Source organism: Mesoplodon densirostris, chromosome 6 (assembly GCF_025265405.1).
Source record: "Mesoplodon densirostris isolate mMesDen1 chromosome 6, mMesDen1 primary haplotype, whole genome shotgun sequence".
Lineage (NCBI taxonomy): Eukaryota > Metazoa > Chordata > Mammalia > Artiodactyla > Ziphiidae > Mesoplodon > Mesoplodon densirostris.
The window spans coordinates 58,971,399-58,999,359 of NC_082666.1; the positions used below are offsets into that span (position 1 = coordinate 58,971,399).

A 27,961-nucleotide genomic window follows, 5' to 3' on the forward strand; every position below is an offset into this window, starting at 1 on the left:
CATTTACCACTGCAACAAAAAGAATAAAATACCTAGGAATAAATCCACCTAGGGATACAAAAGGCCTGTATGCAGAAAACTAAGAGACTGATGAAGGGAATTAAAGATGATACCAACAGATGGAGAGATATACCATATTCTTGGATTGGAAGAATCAATATTGTGAAAATGACTCTACTACCCAAAGCAATCTACAGATTCAATGCAATCCCTATCAAATTACCAATGGCATTTTTACAGAACTAGAACAAAAAATCTTTAAATTTGTATGGAGACACAAAAGACTCCAAATAGCCAAAGCAGTCTTGAGGGAAAAAAAACGGAGCTGGAGGAATCAGACTCCCTGACTTCAGACTATACTACAAAGCTACAGTAATCAAGACAATATAGTACTGGCACAAAAACAGAAACATGGATCAATGGAACAAAATAGAAAACCCAGAGATAAACCCACACACATATGGTCAATTAATCTACGACAAAGGAGGCAAGGATATACAATGGAGAAAAGATAGTCTCTTCAATAAGTGGTGCTGGGAAAACTAGACAGTTACATGTAAAAGAATGAAATTAGAACACTCCCTAACACCACACACAAAAGTAAACTCAAAATGGATTTGAGACCTAAATGTAAGATCAGACACTATAAAACTTTTAGAGGAAAACATAGGAAGAACACTCTGTGACATAAATCACAGGAAGATCTTTTTTGATCCATCTCCTACAGTAATGGCAATAAAAACAAAAATAAACAAATGGGACCTAATGAAACTTCAAAGCTTTTGCACAGCGAAGGAAACCATAAACAAGATGAAAAGACAACCTTCAGAATGGGAGAACATATTTGCAAATGAATCAACGGACAAAGGATTACTCTCCAAAATATATAAACAGCTCATGCAGCTCAATATTAAAGAAACAAACAACCCCATCTAAAAATGGGCAGAAGACCTAAATAGACATTTGTCCAAAGAAGACATACTGATGGCCAAGAAGCACATGAAAAGCTGGTCAACATCACTAATTATTAGAGAAATGCAAATCAAAACTACAATGAGGTATCACCTCACACAAGTTAGAATGGGCATCATCAGAAAATACACAAACAACAAATGCTGCAGAGGGTGTGGAGAAAAGGGAACCCTCTTGCACTGTTGGTGGGAATGTAAATTGATACAGCCACTATGGAGAACAGTATGGAGGTTCCTTAAAAAACTAAAAATAGAACTACCATACGACCCAGCAATCCCACTACTGGGCATATACCCAGAGAAAACCATAATTCAAAAAAACGCATGCACCCGAATGTTCATTGCAGCAGTATTTACAATAGCCAGGTCATGGAAGCAACCTAAATGCCCATTGACAGACGAATGGATAAAGAAGATATGGTACATATATACAATGGAATATTACTGAGTCATAAAAAGGAACGAAATTGGGCCATTTGTTGAGATGTGGATGGATCTAGAGACTATCATACAGAGTGAAGTAAGTCAGAAAGAGAAAAACAAATATCATATATTAACACATGTATGTGGAACCTAGAAGAATGGTAAAGATGAACCAGTTTTCAGGTCAGAAGTTGAGACACAGATGTAGAGAACAAACTTATGGACACCAAGGGGGGGAAGCCATGGGGGATGGGAATGGTGGTGTGATGAATTGGGTGATTGGGATTGACATGTATACACTGATGTGTATAAAATTGATGAGTAATAAGAACTTGCTGTATAAAAAAATAAATAAAATAAAATCCAAAAATTAGAAAAAAAGAAGACATGGTACATATATACATATATACAATGGAATATTATTCAGCCATAAAAAACAGTGAAATAATGCCATTTACAGTAACATGATTGATCTAGAGATTATCATAGTAAGTGAAGTAAGTCAGACAAGAAAGACAAATATCATCATATGATATCAGTTGCATATGGAATCTTAAAAAAGAAAGATACAAATGAACTTACTTACAAAACAGAAACAGACTCACAGACTTCAAAAACAAACTTATGGTTATCAAAGGGGAAACATGAAGGGGGGGGAAGCATAAATTAGGTGTTTTGGATTAACATACACACACTATTATATATAAAATAGATAATCAACAAGGACCTATTATATATCACTGGGAACTCTACTCAATATTCTGTAATAGAGGAGGAGCTTCAAGATGGCGGAAGAGTAAGACACGGAGATCACCTTCCTCCCCACAGATGCATCAGAAATACATCTACATGTGGAACAGCTCCTATAGAGCACCTACTGAACGCTGGCAGAAGACCTCAGACCTCCCAAAAGGGTTTCATACATGTAGTGGAATATATACCATTGGCTCTCCAATTTCAAGCCTAAAACTACCATCAGCTTTCCTGGATCTCTACCTTGCAGATAGCAGATCATGGGTCTTCTAAGCCTCCATAATAAGTGCAACATATGGGAAGTCAAGAGCTGTGAGAGCAGAGAAGAGACAGGGAAATCTCTCTGTGCAGCCTCGGAGGCAGCGGATTAAAGCTCCATGGTCCGCTTGATGTGCCCTGCATCTGTGGAGTGCATGAATGGACAGTGAATCATCCCAAATTGAGGAGGTGGACTTTGAGGACAAGATTTAAGATTTTTTTCCCTTTTCCTCTTTTTACAATGAATTATCCCAAATTAAGGAGGTGGACTTTGAGAGCAAGATTTCAGACTTTTTCCCCTTTTCCTCTTTTTACAATGAATTATCCCAAATTGAGGAGGTGGACTTTGAGAGCAAGATTTTCGATTTTTTTCCCCGTTCTCTTTTTGTGAATGTGTATGTGTATGCTTCTGTGTGAGATTTTCTCTGTATAGCTTTGCTTCCACCATAGGTCACAGGGTTCTATCCATCCGTTTTTTTTCTTTTTCAATAATTACTTTTTTATTTTTAATAACGCTACTATATTTTATACTTTATTCTATTTTACTTTATCTTCTCTCTTTCTTGTTTTCCTACCTTCCCTTCCTCCCTCCCTCCCTCCACCCCTTTCTTTCTTTCTTTCTTTCTTCCCTTCCTCCCTCTCTCCTGTCTGTCTTTCTTTCTTTCTTTCCTTCCTCCCTTCTTCCTTTGACTCTTTCTTTTTCTTTCCTTCCTTCCTCCCTCCCTTCTTTCTTTCTTTCTTTCCATCCTCCCTCCCTCCTTTCTTTCTTCCTTCCTTCCTTTCTTTCCTTCTTCCTTTCTTTCTCTCTCTCTTTCTTTCTTCTACTAATTCTTTCTTTCTACTTTTTCTCCCTTTTATTCTGAGCCGGGTAGATGAAAGGCTCTTGGTGCTGCAGCCAGGAGTCAGTGCTGTGCCTCTGAAGTGGGAGAGCCAACTTCAGGACACGGGTCCACAAGAGACCTCCCAGCTCCACATAATATCAAGCAGTGAAAATCTCCCAGAGATCTCCATCTCAACACCAGCACCCAGCTTCAGTCAACGACCAGCAAGCTACAGTGCTGGTCACCCTATGCCAAGCAACTAGCAAGGCAGGAACACAACCCCACCCATTAACAGAGAGGCTGCCTAAAAACATAATAAGGCCACAGGTACCCCCAAACACACCACCAGATGTGGACCTGTCCACCAGAAAGACAAGATGGAGCCTCAACCACCAGAACACAGGCTCTAGTCCCCCCCACCAGGAAGGCTACACAACCTACTGAAACAACCTTAGCCACTGGGGACAGACACCAAAAACAACAGGAACTACAAATCTGCAGCCTGCAAAAAGGAGACCCCAAACACAGTAAGACAAGCAAAATGAGAAGACAGAAAAACACACAGCAGGTGAAGGAGCAAGATAAAAACCTACCAGACCCAACAAATGAAGAGGTAATAGGCAGTCTACCTGAAAAAGAAATCAGAATAATGATAGTAAAGATGATTCAAGATTCTATTTCCAAGATCCAAAATCTTGGAAATAGAATAGACAAAATGCAAGAAACAGTTAACAAGGACCTAGAAGAACTAAAGATGAATCAAGCATCAATTAAAAACACAATAAATGAAATGAAAAATACTCTAGATGGGATCAATAGCAGAATAACTGAGGCAGAAGAACGGATAAGTGAGGTGGAAGATAAAATAGTGGAAATAACTGATGCAGAACAAAATAAAGAAAAAAGAATGAAAAGAACAGAGGACAGTCTCAGAGACCTCTGGGACAACATTAAATGCACCAACATTCAAATTATAGGGGTTCCAGAAGAAGAAGAGAAAAAGAAAGGGACTGAGAAAATATTTGAAGAGATTATAGTAGAAAACTTCCCTAATATGGGAAAGGAAATAGTTAATCAAGTCCAGGAGGCACAGAGAGTCCCATACAGAATAAATCCAAGGAGAAATACGCCAAGACACATATTAATCAAACCGTCAAAAATTAAACACAAAGAAATCATATTAAAAGCAGCAAGGGAAAAACAATAAACAACACACAAGGGAATCCCCATCAGGTTAACAGCTGATCTCTCAGCAGAAACTCTACAAGCCAGAAGGGAGTGGCAGGACATAATTAAAGTGATGAAGGAGAAAAACCTGCAACCAAGATTACTCTACCCAGCAAGGATCTCATTCAGATTGGATGGAGAAATTAAAACCTTTACAGACAAGCAAAAGCTGAGAGAGTTCAACACCACCAAACCAGCTTTACAACAAATGCTAAAGGAACTTCTCTAGGCAAGAAACACAACAGAAGGAAAAGACTTACAATAACGAACCCAAAACAATTAAGGAAATGGGAATAGGAACATACATATCCATAATTACCTTAAATGTAAATGGACTAAATGCTCCCACCAAAAGACACAGATTGGCTGAATGGATACAAAAACAACACCCATATATATGCTGTCTACAAGAGACCCACTTCAGACCTAGAGACACATACAGACTGAAAGTAAGGGGATGGAAAAAGATATTCCATGCAAATGGAAATCAAAAGAAAGCTGGAGTAGCAATTCTTATATCAGACGAAATAGACTTTAAAATAAAGACTATTAGAAGAGACAAAGAAGGACACTACATAATGATAAAGGGATCGATCCAAGAAGATATAACAATTATAAATATTTATGCACCCAACATAGGAGCACCTCAATACATAAGGCAAATACTAACAGCCATAAAGGGGAAATCGACAGTAACACACTCATAGTAGGGGACTTTAACACCCCACTTTCACCAATGGACAGATCATCCAAAATGAAAATAAATAAGGAAACACAAGCTTTAAATGATACATTAAACAAGATGGACTTAACTGATATTTATAGGACATTCCATCCAAAAACAACAGAATACACATTTTTCTCAAGTGCTCATGGAACATTCTCCAGGATAGATCATATCTTGGGTCACAAGTCAAGCCTTGGTAAATTTAAGAAAATTGAAATTGTATCAAGTATCTTTTCTGACCACAATGCTATGAGACTAGACATCAATTACAGGAAAAGATCTGTAAAAAATACAAACACATGGAGGCTAAACAATACACTACTCAATAACGAAGTGATCACTGAAGAAATCAAAGAGGAAATCAAAAAATACCTAGAAACAAATGACAATGGAGACACGACAACCCAAAACCTATGGGACGCAGCAAAAGCAGTTCTAAGAGGGAAGTTTACAGCAATACAATCCCACCTTAAGAAACAGGAAACATCTCGAGTAAACAACCTGACCCTGCACCTAAAGCAATTAGAGAAAGAACAAAAAAACCCCAAAGTTGGCAGAAGGAGAGAAATCATAAAGATCAGATCAGAAATAAATGAAAAAAATGAAGGAAACGATAGCAAAGATCAATAAAACTAAAAGCTGGTTCTTTGAGAAGATAAACAAAATTGATAAACCATTAGCCAGACTCATCAAGAAAAAAAGGGAGAAGACTCAAATCAATAGAATTAGAAATGAAAAAGGAGAAGTAACAACTGACACTGCAGAAATACAAAAGATCATGAGAGATTACTACAAGCAACTCTATGCCAATAAAATGCACAACCTGGAAGAAATGGACAAATTCTTAGAAATGCACAACCTGCCAAGACTGAATCAGGAAGAAATAGAAAATATGAATAGACCAATCACAAGCACTGAAATTGAGACTGTGATTAAAAATCTTCCAACAAACAAAAGCCCAGGACCAGATGGCTTTGCAGGCGAATTCTATCAAACATTTAGAGAAGGGCTAACACCCATCCTTCTCAAACTCTTCCAAAATATAGCAGAGGGAGGAGCACTCCCAAACTCATTCTACGAGGCCACCATCACCTTGATACCAAAAGCAGGCAAGGATGTCACAAAGAAAGAAAACTACAGGCCAATATCACTGATGAACATAGATGCAAAAATCCTCAACAAAATACTAGCAAACAGAATCCAACAGCACATTAAAAGGATCATACACCATGATCAAGTGGGGTTTATTTCAGGAATGCAAGGATTCTTCAATATACGCAAATCAATCAATGTGATACACCATATTAACAAACTGAAGGAGAAAAACCATATGATCATCTCAATAGATGCAGAGAAAGCTTTTGACAAAATTCAACACCCATTTATGATAAAAACCCTGCAGAAAGTAGGCATAGAGGGAACTTTCCTCAACAAAGGCCATATATGACAAACCCACAGCCAGCATTGTCCTCAATGGTGAAAAACTGAAACCATTTCCACTAAGATCAGGAACAAGACAAGGCTGCCCACTCTCACCACTCTTATTCAACTTAGTTTTGGAAGTTTTAGCCACAGCAATCAGAGAAGAAAAGGAAATAAAAGGAATCCAAATTGGAAAAGAAGAAGTAAAGCTGTCACATTTGCAGATGACATGATACTATATGTAGAGAGTCCTAAAGATGCTACCAGAAAACTACTAGAGCTAATCAATGAATTTGGTAAAGTAGCAGGATACAAAATTAATGCACAGAAATCTCTGGCATTCCTATATACTAATGATGAAAAATCTGAAAGTGAAATCAAGGAAACACTCCCATTTACCATTGCAACAAAAAGAATAAAATATCTAGGAATAAACCTACCTAAGGAGACAAAAGACCTGTATGCAGAAAATTATAAGACACTGATGAAAGAAATTAAAGATGATACAAATAGATAGAGAGATATACCATGCTCCTGGATTGGAAGAATCAATATTGTGAAAATGACTCTACTACCCAAAGCAATCTACAGATTCAATGCAATCCCTATCAAACTACCACTGGCATTTTTCACAGAACTAGAACAAAAAAGTTCACAATTTGTATGGAAAAACAAAAGACCCCGAATAGCCAAAGCAATCTTGAGAACGAAAAACGAAGCTGGAGGAATCAGGCTCCCTGACTTCAGACTATACTACAAAGCTACAGTAATCAAGACAGTGTGGTACTGGCACAAAAACAGAAAGATAGATCAATGGAACAGGATAGAAAGCCCAGAGATAAACCCACACACATATGGTCACCTTATCTTTGATAAAGGAGGCAGGAATGTACAGTGGAGAAAGGACAGCCTCTTCAATAAGTGGTGCTGGGAAAACTGGACAGGGACATGTAAAAGTATGAGATTAGATCATTCCCTAACACCATACACAAAAATAAGCTCAAAATGGATTAAAGACCTAAATGTAAGGCCAGAAACTATCAAACTCTTAGAGGAAAACATAGGCAGAACACTCTATGACATAAATCACAGCAAGACCCTTTTGGACCCACCTCCTAGAGAAATGGAAAGAAAAACAAAGATAAACAAATGGGACCTAATGAAACTTAAAAGGTTTTGCACAGCAAAGGAAACCATAAACAAGACCAAAAGACAACCCTCAGAATGGGAGAAAATATTTGCCAATGAAGCAACTGACAAAGGATTAATCTCCAAAATTTATAAGCAGCTCATGCAGCTCAATACCAAAAAAACAAACAACCCAATCCAAAAATGGGCAGAAGACTTAAATAGGCATTTCTCTAAAGAAGATATACAGACTGCCAACAAACACATGAAAGAATGCTCAACATCATTAATCATTAGAGAAATGCAAATCAAAACTACAATGAGATATCATCTCACACCAGTCAGAATGGCCATCATCAAGAAATCTAGAAACCATAAATGCTGGAGAGGGTGTGGAGAAAAGGGAACACTCTTGCACTGCTGGTGGGAATGTGAATTGGTACAGCCACTATGGAGAACAGTATGGAGGTTCCTTAAAAAACTACAAATAGAACTACCATATGACCCAGCAATCCCACTACTAGGCATATACCCTGAGAAAACCATAATTCAAAAAGAGACATGAACCAAAATGTTCATTGCAGCTCTATTCACAATAGCCCAGAGATGGAAACAACCTAAGTGTCCATCATCAGATGAATGGATAAAGAAGATGTGGCATATATATACAATGGGATATTACTCAGCCATAAAAAGTAACGAAACTGAGCTATTTGTAATGAGGTGGATAGACCTAGAGTCTGTCATACAGAGTGAAGTAAGTCAGAAAGAGAAAGACAAATACCGTATGCTAACACATATATATGGAATTTAAGAAAAAAAATGTCATGAAGAACCTAGGGGTAAAACAGGAATAAAGACACAGACCTACTGAGAATGGACTTGAGGATATGGGGAGGGGGAAGGGTAAGCTGTGACAAAGCGAAAGAGAGGCATGGACATATATACACTACCAAACGTAAGGTAGATAGCTAGTGGGAAGCAGCCACATAGCACAGGGAGATCAGCTCGGTGCTTTGTGACCACCTGGAGGGGTGGGATGGGGAGGGTGGGAGGGAGGGAGACACAAGAGGGAAGGGATGTGGGATCAGATGTATATGTATGACTGATTCACTTTGTTATAAAGCAGAAACTAATAAAGGGAGGTGAAGCACTGAAAAAAAATATTCTGTAATAACCTGCATGGGAAAAGAATTTGAAAAAGAATGGATATATTCAGTATAACTGAATCACTTTGCAGTACACCAGAAACTAACACAATATTGTAAATCAACTATACTCCAATATAAAATAAATTAAATTAAAAAAATTGAAAAAAATAGAGAAAAAACTCGATTGTACTTCAAAGTCTTCAGAGGCTCCCTGTTGAGTGAGAGGCAGTCTATTCTAGGAAGTGTGCATGTGCATTCACTCCCAAGGAGAATGAGAAGACTTGTTGAAGGTGACGGGGAAACTGGGCAATTTTGGAAACCACGACTGCAGGAGGCAGGTTTGGAGATGACCCAAGCACTCCGGAGAGGATACAGAAATGGCAAATAGACCTGAGATTATGATTGCAGCTATTGTCAGAGTCTTCCTGGAGTACTGCTCAGGTATGGAATCTGGGTTACGTTCGGGAGGACTGAGCAGCAAAAGTGCATGATAAGTAATGATGCCTGCAGGGGGCATGGGCATGAGAAGTGGTGCCTCCATGACAGGTGTTCAGACTCCATCCCTCAATAGCTGAGTGGCCTTAGGCAAGTTATTTGGTCTCTCTGTGCCTTGGTTTTCTACTTCTATGGTTGCTGAGAGCAGTAAGCACATTAATGCTTGTAAAACTGTATGAATGATTCCTTAGCACAGCATGAAGTTTGAATAAATGTTAGCTATCATCAGCATTATGCTTGCTATGATATATGGAGAAAATGCTCTGAGGAGCAGCATTGGGAACTTCTGATAAACCAAGAAAACACAAAGAAAGGACAAGTTGAAAGAAAGAAAGAGGAAAATACAGGAAAGAGGAGAGAGAACAAATCTTTTAGTGAGAAGGAACTCAAGTGCTTCTATTTTGAAGAACTGTGAGGGTTTCAGGCTAAACAAAGAAAAAATTATTTAAATACTCCAGCTTCTCCTGAAACTGGTATCAGTCTCTGGACAGACAGAGCTTCAAGTCACACCAAGGTTGGTCTTGTTGGAGTCCCCAGAAAGTATCTACTTCCAGAGAAGTTGTGAAACAACACATGCCAGGCTGACTTGCTGGTGCCCCCATGACTCTGTTCAAGAAAACTGTAATGAGATCCACAGGAGACCCAAAGCTTAATTCAAGAGAAAAGTGAGTAAGATAGTGATGCCCACTAATTAAAATATTTGAGTATACAGCAATAAGGTGTTATAAGTTTCACATACTTTCACCACCTAAAACTAAACAAATTGTATTTAATCCAGATTTAATCCATGGATAATGCCTTGTAATCAGTGAGAATATGAAAGCAACACCTTAAGAAATGCTAGGCTCTGCTTACACTGCAATTATCATAGGTCTCTCAGAAGGGCCACTGGAGTGAAATCTGTGAAAACTCCCTGAAATGAGAATTCCCAGCTGACAAACTGAAGAACTCATGAGTCAAATGAAGTTTAAGGAACCACAATCAGTATGAACCTATGAAAACTTGTCTATGAACCTATGAAAACTTTTCTAAAAATACCAACAACATCTTGTACATTTGAAATCAGTAATGATGGATCCTGACTATTAATGGCCAGTTACTATCCCTTGCTGGCCAGAAACTTTTCAGGATGTGGCTACCTGGCAATTTCAACAAGAGTTGCTTTGTTACAGATTATAGTCATATTAAAATGCATGATATTTTCTTTAGCCTGGTTCTCCTTCCAAGTGCCTTTCATATGTTATAGCTCAGGAATTTTTAACTCCTTCCTGTCCTGCTGTCTCTCTTGCAAGGTCTCCTTCACTCCCACTTCCTGCCTCCTGAATCAGTGTTTGACCTTTTAGTCAACTCTACACCCTTTCTCCTCAACAGTCCTCTGATACCTTTCCCCATCATCTGTAATTTTTCCTAGATTTTATTGCAAAAGCTGTCCTTCTTTGCCATCTAGTCTTCTAGTCTCCCAAAGATAAAGGAAGTAAATGATAGAATTTGCAAATGTTAGAATTTCAAGTAAAGGGAGTTTAGAGCTGGTACTGGTAGGTGGAGATTGCTGTACTTTATTTGTATGTAAGAGATTCATAGAACTTTTAGATCTAAAAAAAGACCCAAGTGTGCATCTATTTAAAACCCCTGTGTTTACAATAAGGACACAAGTTTATAGTTCTAAATCTGCTCTAAGTTTTGTAATGAGGCAAATACTTTCCCTAAAATCTTTCTTACCTATTCTATTGTTACAATAAGTTTCCTTTTTAGGAATAGTCAAAAAATAAATATTTCTCTCCCATCCAAATCATTACATGGTTTTAGTGTAATCTAATAAAATAAATTATTACACTTTAGTAACACTCTTGACTATACTGAGAAATGAGGTGTAATATATGAGCAGAGAATATAGAAAATGGATGATTTAACCAGAGGGCACTGGTAGCCTCCAGGCTATGTGCAGACCACTGACATGTTTGGTCTGGAAAGAATTTTTTAAAAATTTGATTTAGTTGGGCTTAGTAAAAAAGTGGAGAGAGTAAAAACAAAAGGCATGTGTGTGTGCATGCATGCGTGCGTGCGTGCGTGTGTGTTTTGGTTTGGCTTATATGCAAAAATTGGAAGGTCTACCAACATTAGATTTGTGTTTTCCTTTGACATTAGTAAGATGAAAATGAGCTGTGCCCTTCAGACAGGGTGTGGTAAGCAGAATAATGCACCGCCCCCCCTCCCCCAAAAGCTGTCCACATTCTAATCCTTGGAATCTGTGACTATGTTATACTACATGACAAAAGGGAATTAAAGTTGCAATTCCCTGCAATTAAGGTTGCTAATGAACTGACCTTAAAATAGGGAGATTATCCTAGATGATTTAGGTGGGCCAGTCTAATCACTTGAGCTCTTAAAATTGAAAGAGGGAGACTGAAGAGTTTGTCAGAGAGAGGCAACATGAGAAAGACTCAACCCCCAACTGCTAGCTTTGAAGATGGAGGAAGAGGGCTAAGGAATGCAGCAGCCTCTAGAACCTGGGAATGACACTCAGTTAAAACAGGCACCATAGTCGTAGGTTGCAATGACCTAAATTCTACCAACAATCCAAATGAACAGGGAAAGCATTTTCTCCTGGAGTTTACAGAAAGGAGTGTACCCTGTTGACACCTTGATTTTATCCTGGTGAGACTGTACTGGACTCTGACCTACAGAACTGTAAGATAACATATTTGTGTTGTTTTAGGACTCTAAGCTTGTGGTAATTTGTTAGGGCAGCAATAAAAAACTAATACACAGGCCATATGTACTGTCTTTATCACCAAAGTTACTATTCCAACAAAGAAGATATATAAACAACTAATAAGCATGTGAAAACATTGTTAGTCACTAGGGAAATGGAAATTAAAATCACAATGAATTATCACTTTACATCCATGAGGATGGCTGTAATTAAAAAAATAGACAGCGGGCCTCCCTGGTGGCGCAGTGGTTAAGAGTCCGCCTGCCGATGCAGGGGATACGGGTTCGTGCCCCGGTCTGGGAGGATCCCATATGCCGCGGAGCGGCTGGCCCCGTGAGCCATGGCCGCTGGGCCTGCGCATCCGGAGCCTGTGCTCCGCAACGGGAGAGGCCACAACAGTGAGAGGCCCGCATACCGCAAAAAGAAAAAAAAAAAAAAATAGACAGTAACAAGCATTGGTGAGGATGTGGAGAAACTGGAATCCTCATACACTGCTGATGGAAATATAAAATGGGGCAGGTACTTTGGAACATAGTTGACAGTTTCTTAAAAAGTTAAACATACATGTGCCACACATCCAGCAATTCTACTTTTAGGTAGATATACCCAAGAGAAATGAAAACATGTCCACACAAAAACTTGCACATGAATGGTCCCTGCAGCATTATTCATGACAGCCAAAACCTGGAAGCAACCCAAATGTCCATCAACTGACAAATGGAAGATGTGGTATATTCATACCATGGAATATTATTCCACCATGAAAAGGAATGCAGCATACGTGCCACAAAATGTGTGAATCCTGAACATATTATGCTAAGTCCGTAACAAAGGACCATGCATTACTCTATTTATTTGAAGTGTCTAGAATAGGCAGATCTATGAAGACAGAGCATATTAGTAGTTACCTAGGGCTGGAGGAAATGGGGGCATTGGGGAGTGATGGCTAAGAGGTATGGAGTTTATTTGGGGATAATGAAAATGTTCTAAAATTGACTGTGGTGATGGATGCACATCTCTGAATGTACTAAAAGCCACTGAATTATATACTTTAAATGGTTGACTTGTATAGTATATGAATTATACCTCCATGGAGTTTTTAGCAAACAATAACCTTGGTTTGCTGTGATGGTTACACAACTTAAAAAATTTGCTAAAATATCACTGAATTGAACACTTACAATGGGTGAATATTATGGGATGTAAATTATACCTCAATAAAGCTGATAAAACAGTTTTAACCAAATTTAACCTTTTCTTGATGAGTCAGTGTCCACAATGTGACTACTAATTAATTATCTTGCATGAAAAAATGAGAAGGACTTGGTATTTCTCCACCTTTGTGATTCTGTTTAGTTGGTGTGCCTTTGGTATCAATATTGCAGGGCCCTTAGGATCTAAGGAAGTTGGTAGGGCTTAGACTGCCCTTTCTTGCACATCCCCAGGCTGCATGGCTTCCTTCTCCTCCCTTGGTTCAATCACCATTCCCTAAAGATATTTTTGCCAACGCCAGCATGTCAGGTTACTCAGGTTACTGCCATTACCTCTTCTGATTATTCAATTGAAGTTGACAACTCCCCAGGACACTAAGGCAGCAAGTGGTGCTGACCTAACTCTTTTGCATGTTCCACTGCAGAGTCCTAGACGAGGGACCCCATACCCAGTACAGCTGCATGATGTTGCAGCCTCTCCTAGAAACAACAAAGGATATGGTACCCACTACGTGTCCAACCACCCATCCCTCCTTCATTCCATTGGACAGATGTGGGAATTGCTTTTTCAGGATGTGCGATGGGTTAGCCTAGATCATTTGTACTTCCTTGTTTGTTTCCTCTAGTCTACTGGGGAGCAGGGTAAGTTGGATTTTCCTGCTATACTCTCATCCATTTTACCTGAATTCTCTAAAAGCTAGGCCTCTTTAGTGGGCATGCTACACATCTATACATACTGAGGAAAACTTAAGGAACTTGGTTACCTGGTATTGTATTAGACAATGAAGTCCCTTGATGGCAGCTTGAATCAGTCAGTGGCCATTACCCTGTTGCTCAGAGCACCACTAGGAAGACAGCCAAACTTGTGTGTCTTTCCCTCTGATCTAGTATACTGGGACAAACCTTCCTTTGTCAGTCTTTCCTCTTGGTGACAAACCCTTCTCTGAGCCTAACTCTCTATGAAGCAAAATCCTCCTCTGCTTAACAATGGCTGGATGAAAAATTCAGAAATGCCAATTTGAAATGACTTACATTATGAAAAGCTTACAAAACTGCTTGTCTTTTATTGCAGTTACTAAATCATGAGGAGGGGGCCGAGAAAGAAGAACTAAAAACAACAACTGCCTTTTATTTTTATTTTCCCAGTGAGGTTTCTGTGATCTCTTTATTAGACACAATATGTGTCAGCTATTCAACTCATAAAAACACAGAAAAACATGCCAGGAAGGGAGGAATATTTTCTGTCTCTCTTTTCCTGTGAAAACTTTGGATGAGCTCATCTGGGTTCTCTCCTTTCAATGAAAGATACACTCATCCCTCAGCCCCCATCTTCTTCTCATTTTCCATTGATGATGTCAAGCAGGCCTTACAGTATCTCTTTTGTGATCTTATAAAATCAATGACAACCGAAAACGTTTCCCTTATGGCTATGACCTCATCAATGGCTTACACCTGGACAAGCCTCATCTGCATTGGTGAGTAAAGCTCCCCTCCACTGATCCAGACTGAAGCAATTTACCAGGAAACTACTGCTTTCCTTCAAAACGCTGCCCTACACCATTCAGATCTGGAAGCCTTCTGAGCAACTCTGGCTGAGTGCTGAATCTGACTAGTCAAGATGGCTCTCCAATCTTAGTGCCTGTCTTTGCACACACCAGAAACTCTTCTTTACCTGTGTTTATAACCACACACAAAGTAATCAGTTCTTCAACATGTTAGGCATGTGACATTTTGGTGACATTCTTATACTCCTCCCTAGCCCCTGCTACCCTCCCCTCTCATTTACCTTCTGAGCAGTGAAACAGGCATCCAATTAAGTCAGTTTAGGACAGAGGGGAATTTTGTGCCACTGGGTCTACATGGCTGTGAGTTTCCAGAACCAGGGAAACGTCAGCCATCTCCACGCTGAGACATACTCGCAAAGTACTCTCAAACCTTTGGGACTTAAAACATAAAATCAACACATACTGATGAGTCTGGAGAGAAGCAAAGGGCTCTAAAGGCAATATCTTAGGCTCAAACAGGGCAGAGCAAGGAAGGTTTGGTGTGTCTAAAACTAAATGGTGTTTATATGTTTAAGCAAAAACTGTGTAGAGAGTACCGATGGACCTACAATGAACCTAAGAAGCAGAATTGACAACACACTCAACTCAGAGGATGGGGCAACTCAACAGGAGAGGTCCACTTATGGGCCAGGGAGGGTTCACCAGACCTCCCTTCCTCTGGCTCATGTGAAATGTTCCTCGTGTAGCCACCTCCCTTGCTCTGGACCCAGGCACTCCAACCGCTTTTCAGATAGCTAATTCAGCTTCCCCCTTGATATTGAGATGCTGAGACATTAGAGTGAGGTGCTCTACAAAGGGTTTGTGAGAGTTCTGGTCTCGGAAAAGGAATTTCCCCTACTGTAAAAATAACCTGGCTTTTGTTTTATCCTCACAATAATAATAAGAGCTAACGAGTATTGAGTGCTTGCTACATGCTAGGCATACTTATAAGCATTTTACATGATGAAGGCATTTAATCTCCACAAGAACCTTCTGAGTCAAACACTATTATTATCACCATATGACAAATAAAGAAACTGAGTCAGAGAGTGTAAAGAAGCTGCTCAGGGTTATGTAGCTTGGATGTGACAGAGTCAGGATTCAAATCCAGACCATGAGGCTCCAGAGCCTGCAGGCTTAACTGCCATGCTATGCCTGCTCTTGTGAATTACTATGAACAAATTTCCCTGCATCTGGTTGATTCAGGTGCGTAGGCAAGGCCAAAATCCACACATTTCTTATAAAATCATGGAGATACCTGAGTGCTTGAGCCTCAAGAAAACTCTTGTTTTTCCTTTTGGCCTACATTTATATTGAAGTCAAGGTAAAAAAACCAAAAAAGAAAAAAAAAAACCAGAAAAAACTGTACAATGTCTTTAAAAGCACAGCACTGAGATTTACCACGAGGTAAATCCTAAGTCCGTACTTGAAAATTTTCAGTGTGAAGACTTACAGTGGAAAATACGTGGAAGCAAAGTTGGGCTAATGTTTTACACATTTTAAAATTGTTTTCAGGATGCGTTTCATTTTAGGAGAGCTAGAGAAAGAAAAGGAAACATTTACTGAGTGTGAACTATGTGCCTGACATTGGGCTAAGGGCTTTTTCACACGTGCAATCTTATTTAACCTCACAACAATCCTGTAAAATAGGAATAATTTCACTCTTACAGCTGAGAAGACTTGAGGTTATACACTTTGTTCGAGGTCACACGGTTAATGAACAGTATAACTGGTAATAAGATTTAGAAATGCGCCACATCTATCCCCTGCAAACCGCCGCCCCGCACCCATTTACGTTTTATTTAGGTTGTATCTTATACGCCTATGCGGGGTACCTTTGAAGGAGACTGTAACTGTCTCTGCATTCGAGGTAGTCACGCATGCATCTATTGCCTTCACTAGTCTGTAAGCGTCACGAGTCACAAAACTCGGGTCTAACTTGCTGCTCTTCGTCAGTATTATTTGGCAGAGGGTGTGAGTCACTTAAAACTGTAAGTGCAGACGTTGACACCAGGCTAGACAATAATCCCAGGTAAAGACACAAATACAGTCTGAAAGCAGCGTATCCATTTTGGGCCTTACCTTTCAGAGGGACTGTGTGACAGATCTGCTAGCAAACCTGAACAAACCCCACCACTGAAGCCCATGGATGCAGCTTCCTAAGCCCTGGGTGTGGTGTGCGTGCACTACTTCATCACTCAGCTCCTTTTCTCCCTTTCCCCCCCGGTGCCTCTCTGGCTGCTCTCTTTCTTCCCTGGCTTTGAATATTTTGGCAGCCTCCAATAGCTCCTCTTCAAAGAGCTGAAGACAAGCCTGATGTTACAATTGCTTTGCTTAATTCCAGACAGGTTTCCGTGAATCGTATTAAATTCAGGTGAACAAAGGGTATTTAGTCTGTGACAGAGCTGAACCGTATCTGGATAAATATAAACAAGAGAGTTAATTCTGTAAGAGCCCTGCTTGCCAGCAGTTGGAAGGGTGTCAGCAGTACCCTGGCCAAGGCAGATGGGAGGGGGTAAGGCACAAGAGAATTAACCAGACGGGTGCCGAGCATCGGGACTCTGTATAACGAAGAGGGGCATAAAGATTGTGACTGGAATACATTAGGAGCAAAGCAAATGTTCTATTCACACACACACACACAAATAGGCATTAGTGTCAGTCTGTAATCCACCCCAGGGCCCCTTAGCTCGCCTTATTCTTTGTTGACTTTCATCCTCTCTGCAAAGCGTCCCGCTCAAGGTCCCTTCCCAGATCAGCCTTAGGTCATGGGGTAGATATACTGTTGCTAAACAGATATGCAAGGGAGTAGCATGTGTGACTGGAGAACAGTGTGACAACATAATCCCGGCGTGGACGGATGAGGTCAGTGTGGGGTGATGTCGGCTTTTCTAGCATCTACTGAATCATCTGATGGGAGAGGCAATGGAAAAGAATAAATACAAACACATGCAACACACCGCCACAAAGGCTGCACGGCCCAGATCTGAGGAAAGGGAGCCCGGGTTGGTAGCAGAAGTGGGGAGAAGGAGGAAGAATGATCTGGGGGTCAGGAGACCTCAGTTCCCTTTTTCCCTGCCACCAGCTGAGCGGCTATGTGACCTCGGGTTGCCTGGCCTCTGAGAACTGAGGGCTCTGGTCTAGCTGGTATCTAAGGTCTCTTTCAGTTTCAAAGGCAAGGATCTGTCCTATGTAAGAGGTGTTTTATAAGGGTACCTTACTACGAGACCACAACCTTGGGAGACATGGTACTCTGAATCGCAATTTTCTGAAGTTGCTATGTGTAGAATGGTTTGCCTAACCTCTATGGATAAAGGTAAAGTGTAGGCAGGTGTATTAGACCAAGAGGTTGAAATAAACAGTCTCAGAGAAGAACACTTGTGCTCCAACCCACAGCCACAGAATTCCAACTACCCAGGTCTTCAAGTCTTCTTTGCAACAGGTGGACGGAGGAGAAATGAAAAGATCATTCAATGATCTTAGGTCATGATTCATGTTCCCCAACAGGCTACTTACTTGTATACATCTCCTTTGCTCATGTTCACTCTGCCTGGAGTATTTCCTGCATCTCTGTTTATCAAAATTCTACTCCAAGTCTAAGACCTCTCAGGTAGAGTGAAACTGCACCCTCTTTGGTTATCAGCACTTATTTCATTCTATCTCACAGTACACTTTATCTCTATTTGATTACAATTACAGATTATAAACTTCCGGAGGCAGGGTATGGATCTCATTTATGTCTGTGTCCCTGGGCCTGCTTGGCACATTGTAGGCACCAGTCAACGGTTTCTGAATTGAACAGGGATTTCCACATTACCTGCTAATGTGACGGCAATGGAGACAGAGTCATATCCCAAGGCATTTGTGGCATTACAAGTGTAGAAACCCACATCAGCTTCCACGGGGGCCAGGATCTGTAAGGAATCATCTGGCTGTAGAAGAATCCTGGAGCAACAGAAAAGAAATGTAGGCCCGGTCAGGTCGGTTGACTCCTTTTTGGCATTGGATATTGGTAAAGCTGGAAGGAACCTCAGGGGTAGTCAGAACCCTGTTTTAACAACAGGCACAAACCAGCCACAGTGACACTCAGGAAACCAGCCTCTCTTGCCACTTTGATGGGTGTGATTCTGTTAGCAAGCCCAAATAAGGAGCTTTTGGATTGCTCATGCAATTTGTTGATTACTTGGACTAAATGCTAACAGTTGGAGCAGGCAGCATATGTGTGCTGAATACACGTAACACACACAGCGGGGGTGAGAGGAGATGCTAGAACGAATGCTGCAGATGGATTTGGGGAAGGCTTCTTCAGGAAAAGCAAAGTTATAAAGGAGGAGTGGGGCTTGGCTGGATGGTGGAAAGTAGACAGAGCTTCCAGATACGGAGAAAGGCATCTGTTAAGGCTCGGAGGTGGGAGAGAAGCAGCCAAATTGAATACTAACGAGAGGATCTTGATGCACACGTTTGAAGGAAATTGTATGTGTAACTGTATCTCAATTCTATTGCCTTCATTAGTCTGTAAATATCATTGGGCACAGAAATTAGACCTTATTGTTTTATTTCCCACAATGCTTGGCAGAGGGCTCTTTGTAGTGAAGGTGCCAGCAGAATGAAGGTAAAGCCTACCCTTCAGGGTCATGGTAGAGAAAATTCCAGAATAATCACCACATAGTTCAGATACTTTACCTGAAAAGAATTATAAGAATCAGATTGTGAGTACCTTCCATGAGACTCAGAATCCACTCCTCTCTCAGTCTACTATTTTTTCTTTTCTAGATTCATGCCATTTCTAAGAACTACCTGTGACATGATGGCAGTTAAGCGGATTAATGTCTAATGATGACTTGAAGCTGATGTCTTGATGAGGCTGATGATAACTGGAGTGTGTATGTGGAGGTGGGAATCTAGAAGGGTTGGGTGGAGGAATGGATGGGAACTTCAGAGATCCAGTGTCAGACCTGGCAGGGCCTTAGGTCAATAAATCATTCAATAGCACAGAAATGATTTAGCGGTGGCTTTGGGGTTCCTGCAGTCAGTCATTTCCATCTTTGTGATTATTTCCACCTCTCTGATTTCCAAAGGCTCCAAGAACTGTTCACCTAATATCATGTTAACATCCATCCAGAGGAAGAAAGAAGACAAGGGGTCATTTTTCAGGAAAGGGAAAAAAAATCATGAAAAGGTCAGGGAACTCACAAGACTTAGTGGTGAAATTAAGACTAGGAGTCACATCTCCTGTCCCAGCAGCAGTCTCCCAGCTCTGCTTTTGGCCGTGGACCTCTTGCTTTGCTTTTTCTTACCTCCTCTTGGAGGAAAGGCAGGAGAGAGAAAAAGCAAGGCTTACATCAATCATTCTTCAATTTGGCTATGTATGGGCAGTTCAGATAAAACTGAACTGCCCATACATAGCCATAGCCCATACATAGGGAAGGAAATAGAAAATTTCACCTAAAGGGAAGTTTCTGGATGGTTTGTGTTTGATTCAGTGCCATTCCAGACCATCACTGCTATTACAGGGACAGTTTAGCTTCTGTGGCATTGAACTAGAGCTGCAACTTTGTGGGGGATGACAGAGAGGCTACGAGACATTGTGATAGAACTCATCCACCCATTCATTCATTCATTCACCCATATTAGGTGTTTTCTCTCAAAGTCAACAATTACATACTAACTGCTTAGTTTATTTCAAAGAGCTAATAAGAGAAAGATGATTATATAATTTGCTTATCTTTAGTAAGCCATACAATATTTAAGTAATAATATCACTGTTGTTCTGTAGGAATCTTAATAGATGCATCATAGTATCATTGCTAAATCTTTTCAGGTGTTCAGGCTGTTTTAGATTAAAAAAATGAAACATTGACTTAATGATTTAAATCTTTATGATGTCCCAGGAACATGGATGCCTCCAAAAGAATTTCCAAACGGGAATATTGAAAGCAGGCTTAACCAAATTTCATTAGAACTGACAATTTATGATGACTGAACTTAGTGGATCATTAATCAGTTTTACCATCTTCAAAAGGCAGGGATTAAGAGTTGCTAAATTCCTAAGTCTGTTGGCATAGTTCCTTCCCTATCAGAGCCCTGTCAGAAGGGGTTCTTGAAGTGAACATTTAGAGCACAAGACTAGAAGACAGGTCTTCTGAACTTGATTTAGTTTCTAAGTTTTACCATTGGCAAATCCCTTCTTTTTTCTACATTTCAGCTTATCACGTTCTAAACCCCAGTTGAAGTATGTTTTCTTATCCAGCAGAAGGAACAGTTAAAATGAGGTATATAAGGAAGCTGCAGACCACCTTTTGGTATTTCCAATGACCCTTCTGTTGGTAATGTTGGACACCCTGAATGAAGAATTAAATGTGAGGAAGGACAGGGGATGAAAAGGTTGTGAGGAAGAAAGGGAGAGGGGCTCACGATATGGGCCAATATCCCCCCGCCAGACAATTTATTAGCTCTGTATATTCAGATCATTTTTTCTTCCCGTAGAACTACTGCACCTGCCTGATCTCATGCAGGGAGTTGTAAATCCCACTCCCACACTGGGCCCGACACATGTAACTTTTTTTAGGTGGTGGTTAGCTTTTATAGCTGCATCAGTTCCTTCAGGCACCGGTGCTACTGAGTGAGCCTTGATGCTTCCTGCCTGTACGAAGCCTGGAAAAGAATTCCCACAAAGTTGGTGAAGAGAAGGGGGACCTCCATCACACTGGGCACAAAGCCATGAGGGTCTGAACTAAGATGGGAATAATGGGAATGGGAAAAAAAGGAATCTAGATCTCAAAATTTAGCATTCATATATTCTTCTATTCTGTAAAATGTATACAAAGATAAAGAAGCTAAAATATTTGCCTTCATAAATCAGTCTTAAATATTGTCTTAAGGTAAAATCTACATGGGACAAAATCTGAATTTCTCATTTATTGTGTATACTTAGAAATTGTTTCTAGTCATAAAACTGAACTCTTTAGCTCAAGGAGGTACATAATTATTTGGTGTGCGAGTAGGGATTTGAAATAGGGTTTCTTGTTCCAGTACTTTTTTCCAATCTCTCAGGTCTTTAATATGCCCATAAAATTGGTAGATGGAGTTTGGAGGCTGCCACTAGGGGGAACAATACTTCTGGAGAGGCTTCCCATGCAGGACTCTCTAGGAAACATGACAAGGCAAAGGAAAGTGCTTGCTGGAGACTGAGGTTTGCTTTAGTCTCTCTATCTAGCCTGGCATATACGGAGAGAGATTCCTGGGGTAAAAATCATTTTTTTTTTTTGTATTTCAGGCATCAACTCTATTAATTTAACTTAATTTGTTGGTAGCTGACTTCTGTCAGCTTGAATTTAGGTTTCAAATTTGACAGGCCTGTTTTAGAATGCACAGGCACAGAAACATACTGCTGCTTTCCAAACAAAACCAGAAAGATTTCTCGGGGTTGTTTTGGAATTTATGGAATTAGAGGATGAGGGGATGTGGATTGGGGCATAATTAAGACATACATAGCAAATAGTACTGTGGTCATATTAGGTATATTAATACTCTCTGCTTTTCTCCCATACCCACAATCCCTTTTGGTTTACTAGGCTAAAACTTACTGCTTTATTTCTTTGGTCATTATTTTTAGCTAGAAAATGAAAGCACAGTTTTGCTTTTCTCGTGGCCTTTACTTGTAAGCTTCTTTGTGACAGCTTGTCTTCTCAAGCATTCTACAAATTAAAGACAACTTGAGAGAATACAGATAATTGTTTTAGTTACACAAGTGAAGCCCTTGTTGTCCAAACGAGTAGGATATGGACAAAGTGCTCGTGGGCCAGTCCTACCAAGCACAAGCTCCTTGTGGTGGAATTCTCTCCTCTGCATTTGCAATGCATAGTCAGAAGGCACTCTCATTTGAAAAGGAGGCTGCTCTGGGTGTCTAGAGGAAAGGCTCTAGCAATCCTGTGTGTGGGGTGACATCATGATGCCTTCTAAATCCTTGGCTCCATGGTGACACCACTGTCTTGTACAGGCTCACCTCTCAAAGTCATGTCTACAACCAACCATGTGAAACTGTGGTAGAGGGGAAGGCTTCCTGACTTCAGTCAAGAGACATAGACTCATGTGGTGTTCCTGGGCAAGCCTTTCAGCTCTGCGAGCCTCTAACTTCCTTCTGCAAATTTTTTTTCTTTTTTTTTTTTTTGCGGTACACGGGCCTCTCACTGCTGTGGCCTCTCCCGTTGCGGAGCACAGGCTTCGGACACGCAGGCTCAGCGACAATGGCCCACAGGCCCAGCCGCTCCGCGGCACGTGGGATCCTCCCGGACCGGGGCACGAACCCGCGTCCCCTGCACCGGCAGGCAGACTCCCAACCACTGCGCCACCAGGGAAGCCCCCTTCTGCAAATTGAGGATAACACCTCAGAGAGTACTTGTGAGGATCAAATAAAGGAGTGAGCTTACTGTTTCTAAGGACCTATTTCTAAGAAACAGTGTCTTACTGTTTTCTAAGTAAAAAAGTATCAGCTTAAGCATCAGATACATCTAGTAAATTAGTAATTTTTGATGGTACAGGTGTGGGTAACCTACATTACCATCTTGAAAGTCCTCCTTGGAATTTCCAGTTGTCAGAGGAACATTTCAAGCTCTGGACACAGAAATACCCATTTGTTACATCGGCCATGATGTACCATCTCAGCCCTCTCACCCTAACAAATCATTCTTAAACCCATTTTAGGTCTCACCACACGACTAGAACCTAGAAATTATAGGTACATCCTTTCTTTTTAGAACAGTGTCTTCCTCATCTTTTCAAACTTATCTGTCCCACATCCCAACACAAACTTGTCTTTCCATTCAAGATGGCCTCTTTGACTCTCCTTGTCATTAGTTTTGGACAGAGTTCATGTTCTTCCTCCTCCTGTTGGTCCTTCCAAATTCTCCCCGTCCCTTAAGAGTAAGTTCAAGTCCAACCTCCTGTTACCACAGTCCACAAGAATCCCTTCCCTTCCTGATCTTCCAGAGTGGTTTTAAATTGTACTACAAAGCCCTTTCCATTCTACAACATCTCGTTCCTTCAGTTAGATTGTAAATGAATACTTCAAGGGCTGGGACTCCTACTTCTTTCATAGTTCTCTCTTCAGTATTCAGTATAGTGCTGGCATGCTGAATAAATACTTAATAAAGACTTATTTAGTGACCTCCAAAGCAATGGAGCTGAAAATGATCATTTTGACAATATAGCACACTGGATAAGAGCACAGACTCCAGAGTCACGGTGACTGGGTCCCAACCCCAGCTGTACTACACAGTAGCTTTGTAACCTTGGACTAGTAATTTACTTCTCAGTGACACAGTTTTCTCATCTATAGAATGAGGAGAATTACTGCACCAACCTAGGGTTGTTGTGAATATGCTACGTGAGTTCGGGTATTTCAAGAACATAGAAAAGTACTTGACATAGTAAATACTACAGAAGTGCAGGTTACTATTATTATTTAGTTGTTGTTGTCGACATCACCATTGCCATCATCATTCACTCTTCATGTCTGAACCTATGTATTCTGGACGTTGTGAGGAGCTGCTTTGACATGGGTAAATGACTGAGAAATGTAGCGTTTTCAAGAAAAAAAACATAAGTCAGGGCCATGGCCAGGTGGTAAGGCATTTGCCCTGTGAGAGAGCGGGGCATGGGCCCCCGTGTGTTTACCTTGGTGGCAGCCCTGGGGATGGGAAAGAGGAGGAGAGGACTGAGGCCACATGGCACACTGGGTTGGCAGCTGCCTCAATTCCATTCTTGACTCAGGAATCTTGGAATAAGGACAACTAGTTGTTTCCATAACTGTTTTAACACTATGAACCAAATACTGAAATCTTAGAACACTTAAAAGAAAAAAAGCCAGAATTCTGCAATTGCAAAAAAGTATAGAAATAAGAGTAAAAGAATAAAAATTGGAAAAAAGTGCGCTTAGAAGCGAGTAAGTTAAGGGGTACTGTGCAAAGAACGTCAGCTCCCAACTCCTAGGGGGACATGTTGAGGTCTTTTCCTTACCCTGAAATGCAGATTTGTTTTTGTTTTTTTCTTTTTTCTGCTTAGGGATTCCTAAGATTAGGATAATCAAATCTACCACAAAGGGAGGGTGGGAACAGGTATCTAGTAGATAAGTGGACAAATTTTATACAGTTTTTTATTCTATCATGTTACTAGATTGATATTATCATCGCATTTTAGAGAGGATGCAAAAGCTCAGAGAAGTTAAGTAGCTCGCTCAGCTGGTGCAGGGAATCAGGAATGGGGAATGACCTTTGACCTTTTAAAAAAACTGACTCTATTCAAGCATCCACTGGGGCCTAATAGGAAGGCCTGTGGTTTGGCTTTATTTTGGGTTGGGGGTAAGTTGTGCGAAGATTTGTAGTTACTCAGGGAAATGGACAGTCACTAACAAGAACATTCTGGATTTTAAGTAGCTTGAAGCTGGAGGACAGAAAGAATGCTGTGAGAAGACGTCCTCCACGAGCAAGCATTTTTTTCCAAAACTAAAAAATATAGTAGCCCAGAGACTTGCAAGGGAGAGCTTTGTCCTGTACAGATATTTTAGGGAACAGATTTGAAGTTCATGAAGAGTTCTGTATCACCATTTGGTGAGGGTAACTTTTTTTTTTAACCTTGGCTGTTTTTAATTTAACTGCAACTAAAAGTTATTTAATGCCGGAAGCTCCATGACTGCTCCAGGTGGAAGTATAGAAAATATTTTTGGAATGGGAAACGTCACCTAACCACACACTCTTAACACTGTCCTAATACTTTCTGCCAAACACTTCAGCTTCCTTCTCTTAAGAAAATCATAAAGTCTTGAATTTGCTAATATGAGTAGTTCTATCTGCCTGCTGGGTAATTCATTTCAAACTAGAGACCTCTGCATGAAATGACTCTGACTGGATTCCCTGTTTACCTTGAATAGAGATCACCAAACTCCAGTCGGCTGCCACCTGCTTTTGTAAATAAAGTTTTATTGGCATGCGGCCACCAGATTAAGAACTTTCTATGGCTGCTTTTACTCTACATTGGCAGAATTGAGTGGTTGAGGCAGAGACGGGATTGCCTGCAAAGCTAAAATGTTTACTATCCGGCCCTTTACAAGAAAAGTTTGCTGACCCTGACCTAGAACATGGAAGCACTTTCGTTTCTGGTTTGTTTCAGGATCTTCCTCATTTATACGAAAATGTTAACCACTTTTTCAGAACTGCTATTTGCTAGGACCACTTTTCTAGGAAGAATAAATTAACTGCTAGGGGGATCTTTTGAGACCCTCTAGCTTTTCAGAGAGTGGGCAGTGGCTGGTTGTCACTGATGTCCTCTAATGTTCTCTGCTGTCTGATTCATGCTAGTCATTTCTGTGACCTTGCATTGATCTTCTATACTTTTTTTTTTTTTTGGCTAAGCTTATGTATTTACTGGGATGGTTCCTTTTTCTCTGACTTGCTATTCTTACACTTTTCAACAGGGAGAAACATTTGTCCTCCCCATTTCCTTTAGTTCTATAAAGGAAACAAGCCAAACCAAATTGAAACTGGTTTCTTCTTCCCTCCCTAACTGCCCAGCCTCCAGTTTTCATATTATCTACAAACTTGGAAACTGCATTTCATGTGCTTATGAACTTTTACATATAGCATTATTCACAACTGTGGTTCTGAAATTGACCCTGGAGGCATTTTCCATCTGATTCTCTCCTCCATTCTAAGAAGTTTCCATTTGTGGATACTCTGCATTGCCCAAGCTAAAGCCTTCCAAATATTCCTTAATTCATCTCCTACTCAACACCACTTTGGAACACTGTCCAGAGCTTTCTGGGAAGTATAAACACTTAGAACATACCGATTCTCCGTCCTACCAGATCAGAAATGTCAGCAAAAAACTGTCAGTAGAGTATAAGCATCCTCTCCTGTTGTCTGGATTTAGGCTGATAATTCTCAATCACACTGTGTTTTCCTAGACACCTTTCTAGTGCTATTCTTTGAACAATTGCCCAGGGGTTCCTCAAAATAAGAGTAAAACTCCTAATTTTGTGACATCCTGGAAGATGGTGTGTTACACTGGTCTCATCTCTAAGTGACAATTATACTGTCAAATGTGTATCCACTGTGTGCCAGGCACTTTACAGATAATATTTCTGTTCTTCACTCCACTTTTATGCAGGGTGGGTATGATCGTTTTAACTGATGAGAAAACCAAGGTTCAGAGAGGTTAGACTTATGTGGCTACTACGTGGTAGAACTAAGATGCTGTGATTCTAGCCTTCCTGTCCTCCACCACTGTCGACTGTCCCCAGGGTTAACTGATATACCATTAGGTTGCTCCTCTTGACCAAGGGGGTGGAGGAGTGAGGTGGGTGTACCCAGACACACAATAGAAGGAAGGCAGGGACCAGCTTAGGGATTAAAAGGCAGAAACTCCATGGCGTTAGCCTGTTCCCTAGGGTTCCATATAGATGGAATGGCACCTGTGAGCTGCTTCTCCATCCCTAAGAAGGAATCAGTATCTTCTTCCAAGTATCTAGTTTCATATTCTTCATTATGTTCATCTGCATTCCTTTGAAAAAACCCATAACTTTTAGGAAAGCCTTGTTTAAATGCTTTAAGACTTCTACCAGCTGAGTTATGAGGAGTATGTGACTACCAGCTCACTCTTTGACCAAAGGTGTTGTGTAGCAAGCAGGGACTTCCCTGCCCTATTGTGGGGCTATCAGCAGTGTTTAGATCCTTCTCAGAGGATAGGATCAATCTTCATGCAGCTTTCCTTCCCAGTTTGGTAACCCAGCTCCCTATGGCAATTTTGGAAAATCTGACTTTTCTGTAAAGAAGTTAGCAGTGTCCTTGCAGGTGTTGTTTCTGGAGTTTGGATTCCAATGTAGGAATACTGAACATATATATTTGTCCATAATGACATGAGCCTCCTGGTATTAGATGTGGGGAAGAGTTATTTACATAGATTCTTCAACTAGGGTTGCCCCCTCTCCAAATGCAAATTCAGCTTTTGCCTGAATCTCAGCTCAAAATGTGGTGAAGAGTAGAAGGGCCCAGGAAGTGTTCAGTATTTATCAGAGTGACCAAAAAGCAAGAAACAGTTCAGCTTCATCTTGTTTGTGGTTGAG

General features: G+C 40.5%; 1 protein-coding gene across 3 annotated transcripts in view; it reads right to left on the reverse strand.

Annotated features, from left to right (window-relative positions):
• Window positions 1-27,961, reverse strand: part of ADAMTSL1 (ADAMTS like 1) — a 475,434-nt gene that overhangs the window by 129,216 nt on the left and 318,257 nt on the right. For all 3 annotated transcript variants that reach the window (XM_060102066.1, XM_060102065.1, XM_060102068.1), the window contains one exon: window positions 18,662-18,789. In XM_060102066.1, the coding sequence (XP_059958049.1) occupies window positions 18,662-18,789 (128 nt within the window). The remainder of the gene's footprint in view (window positions 1-18,661; window positions 18,790-27,961) is intronic.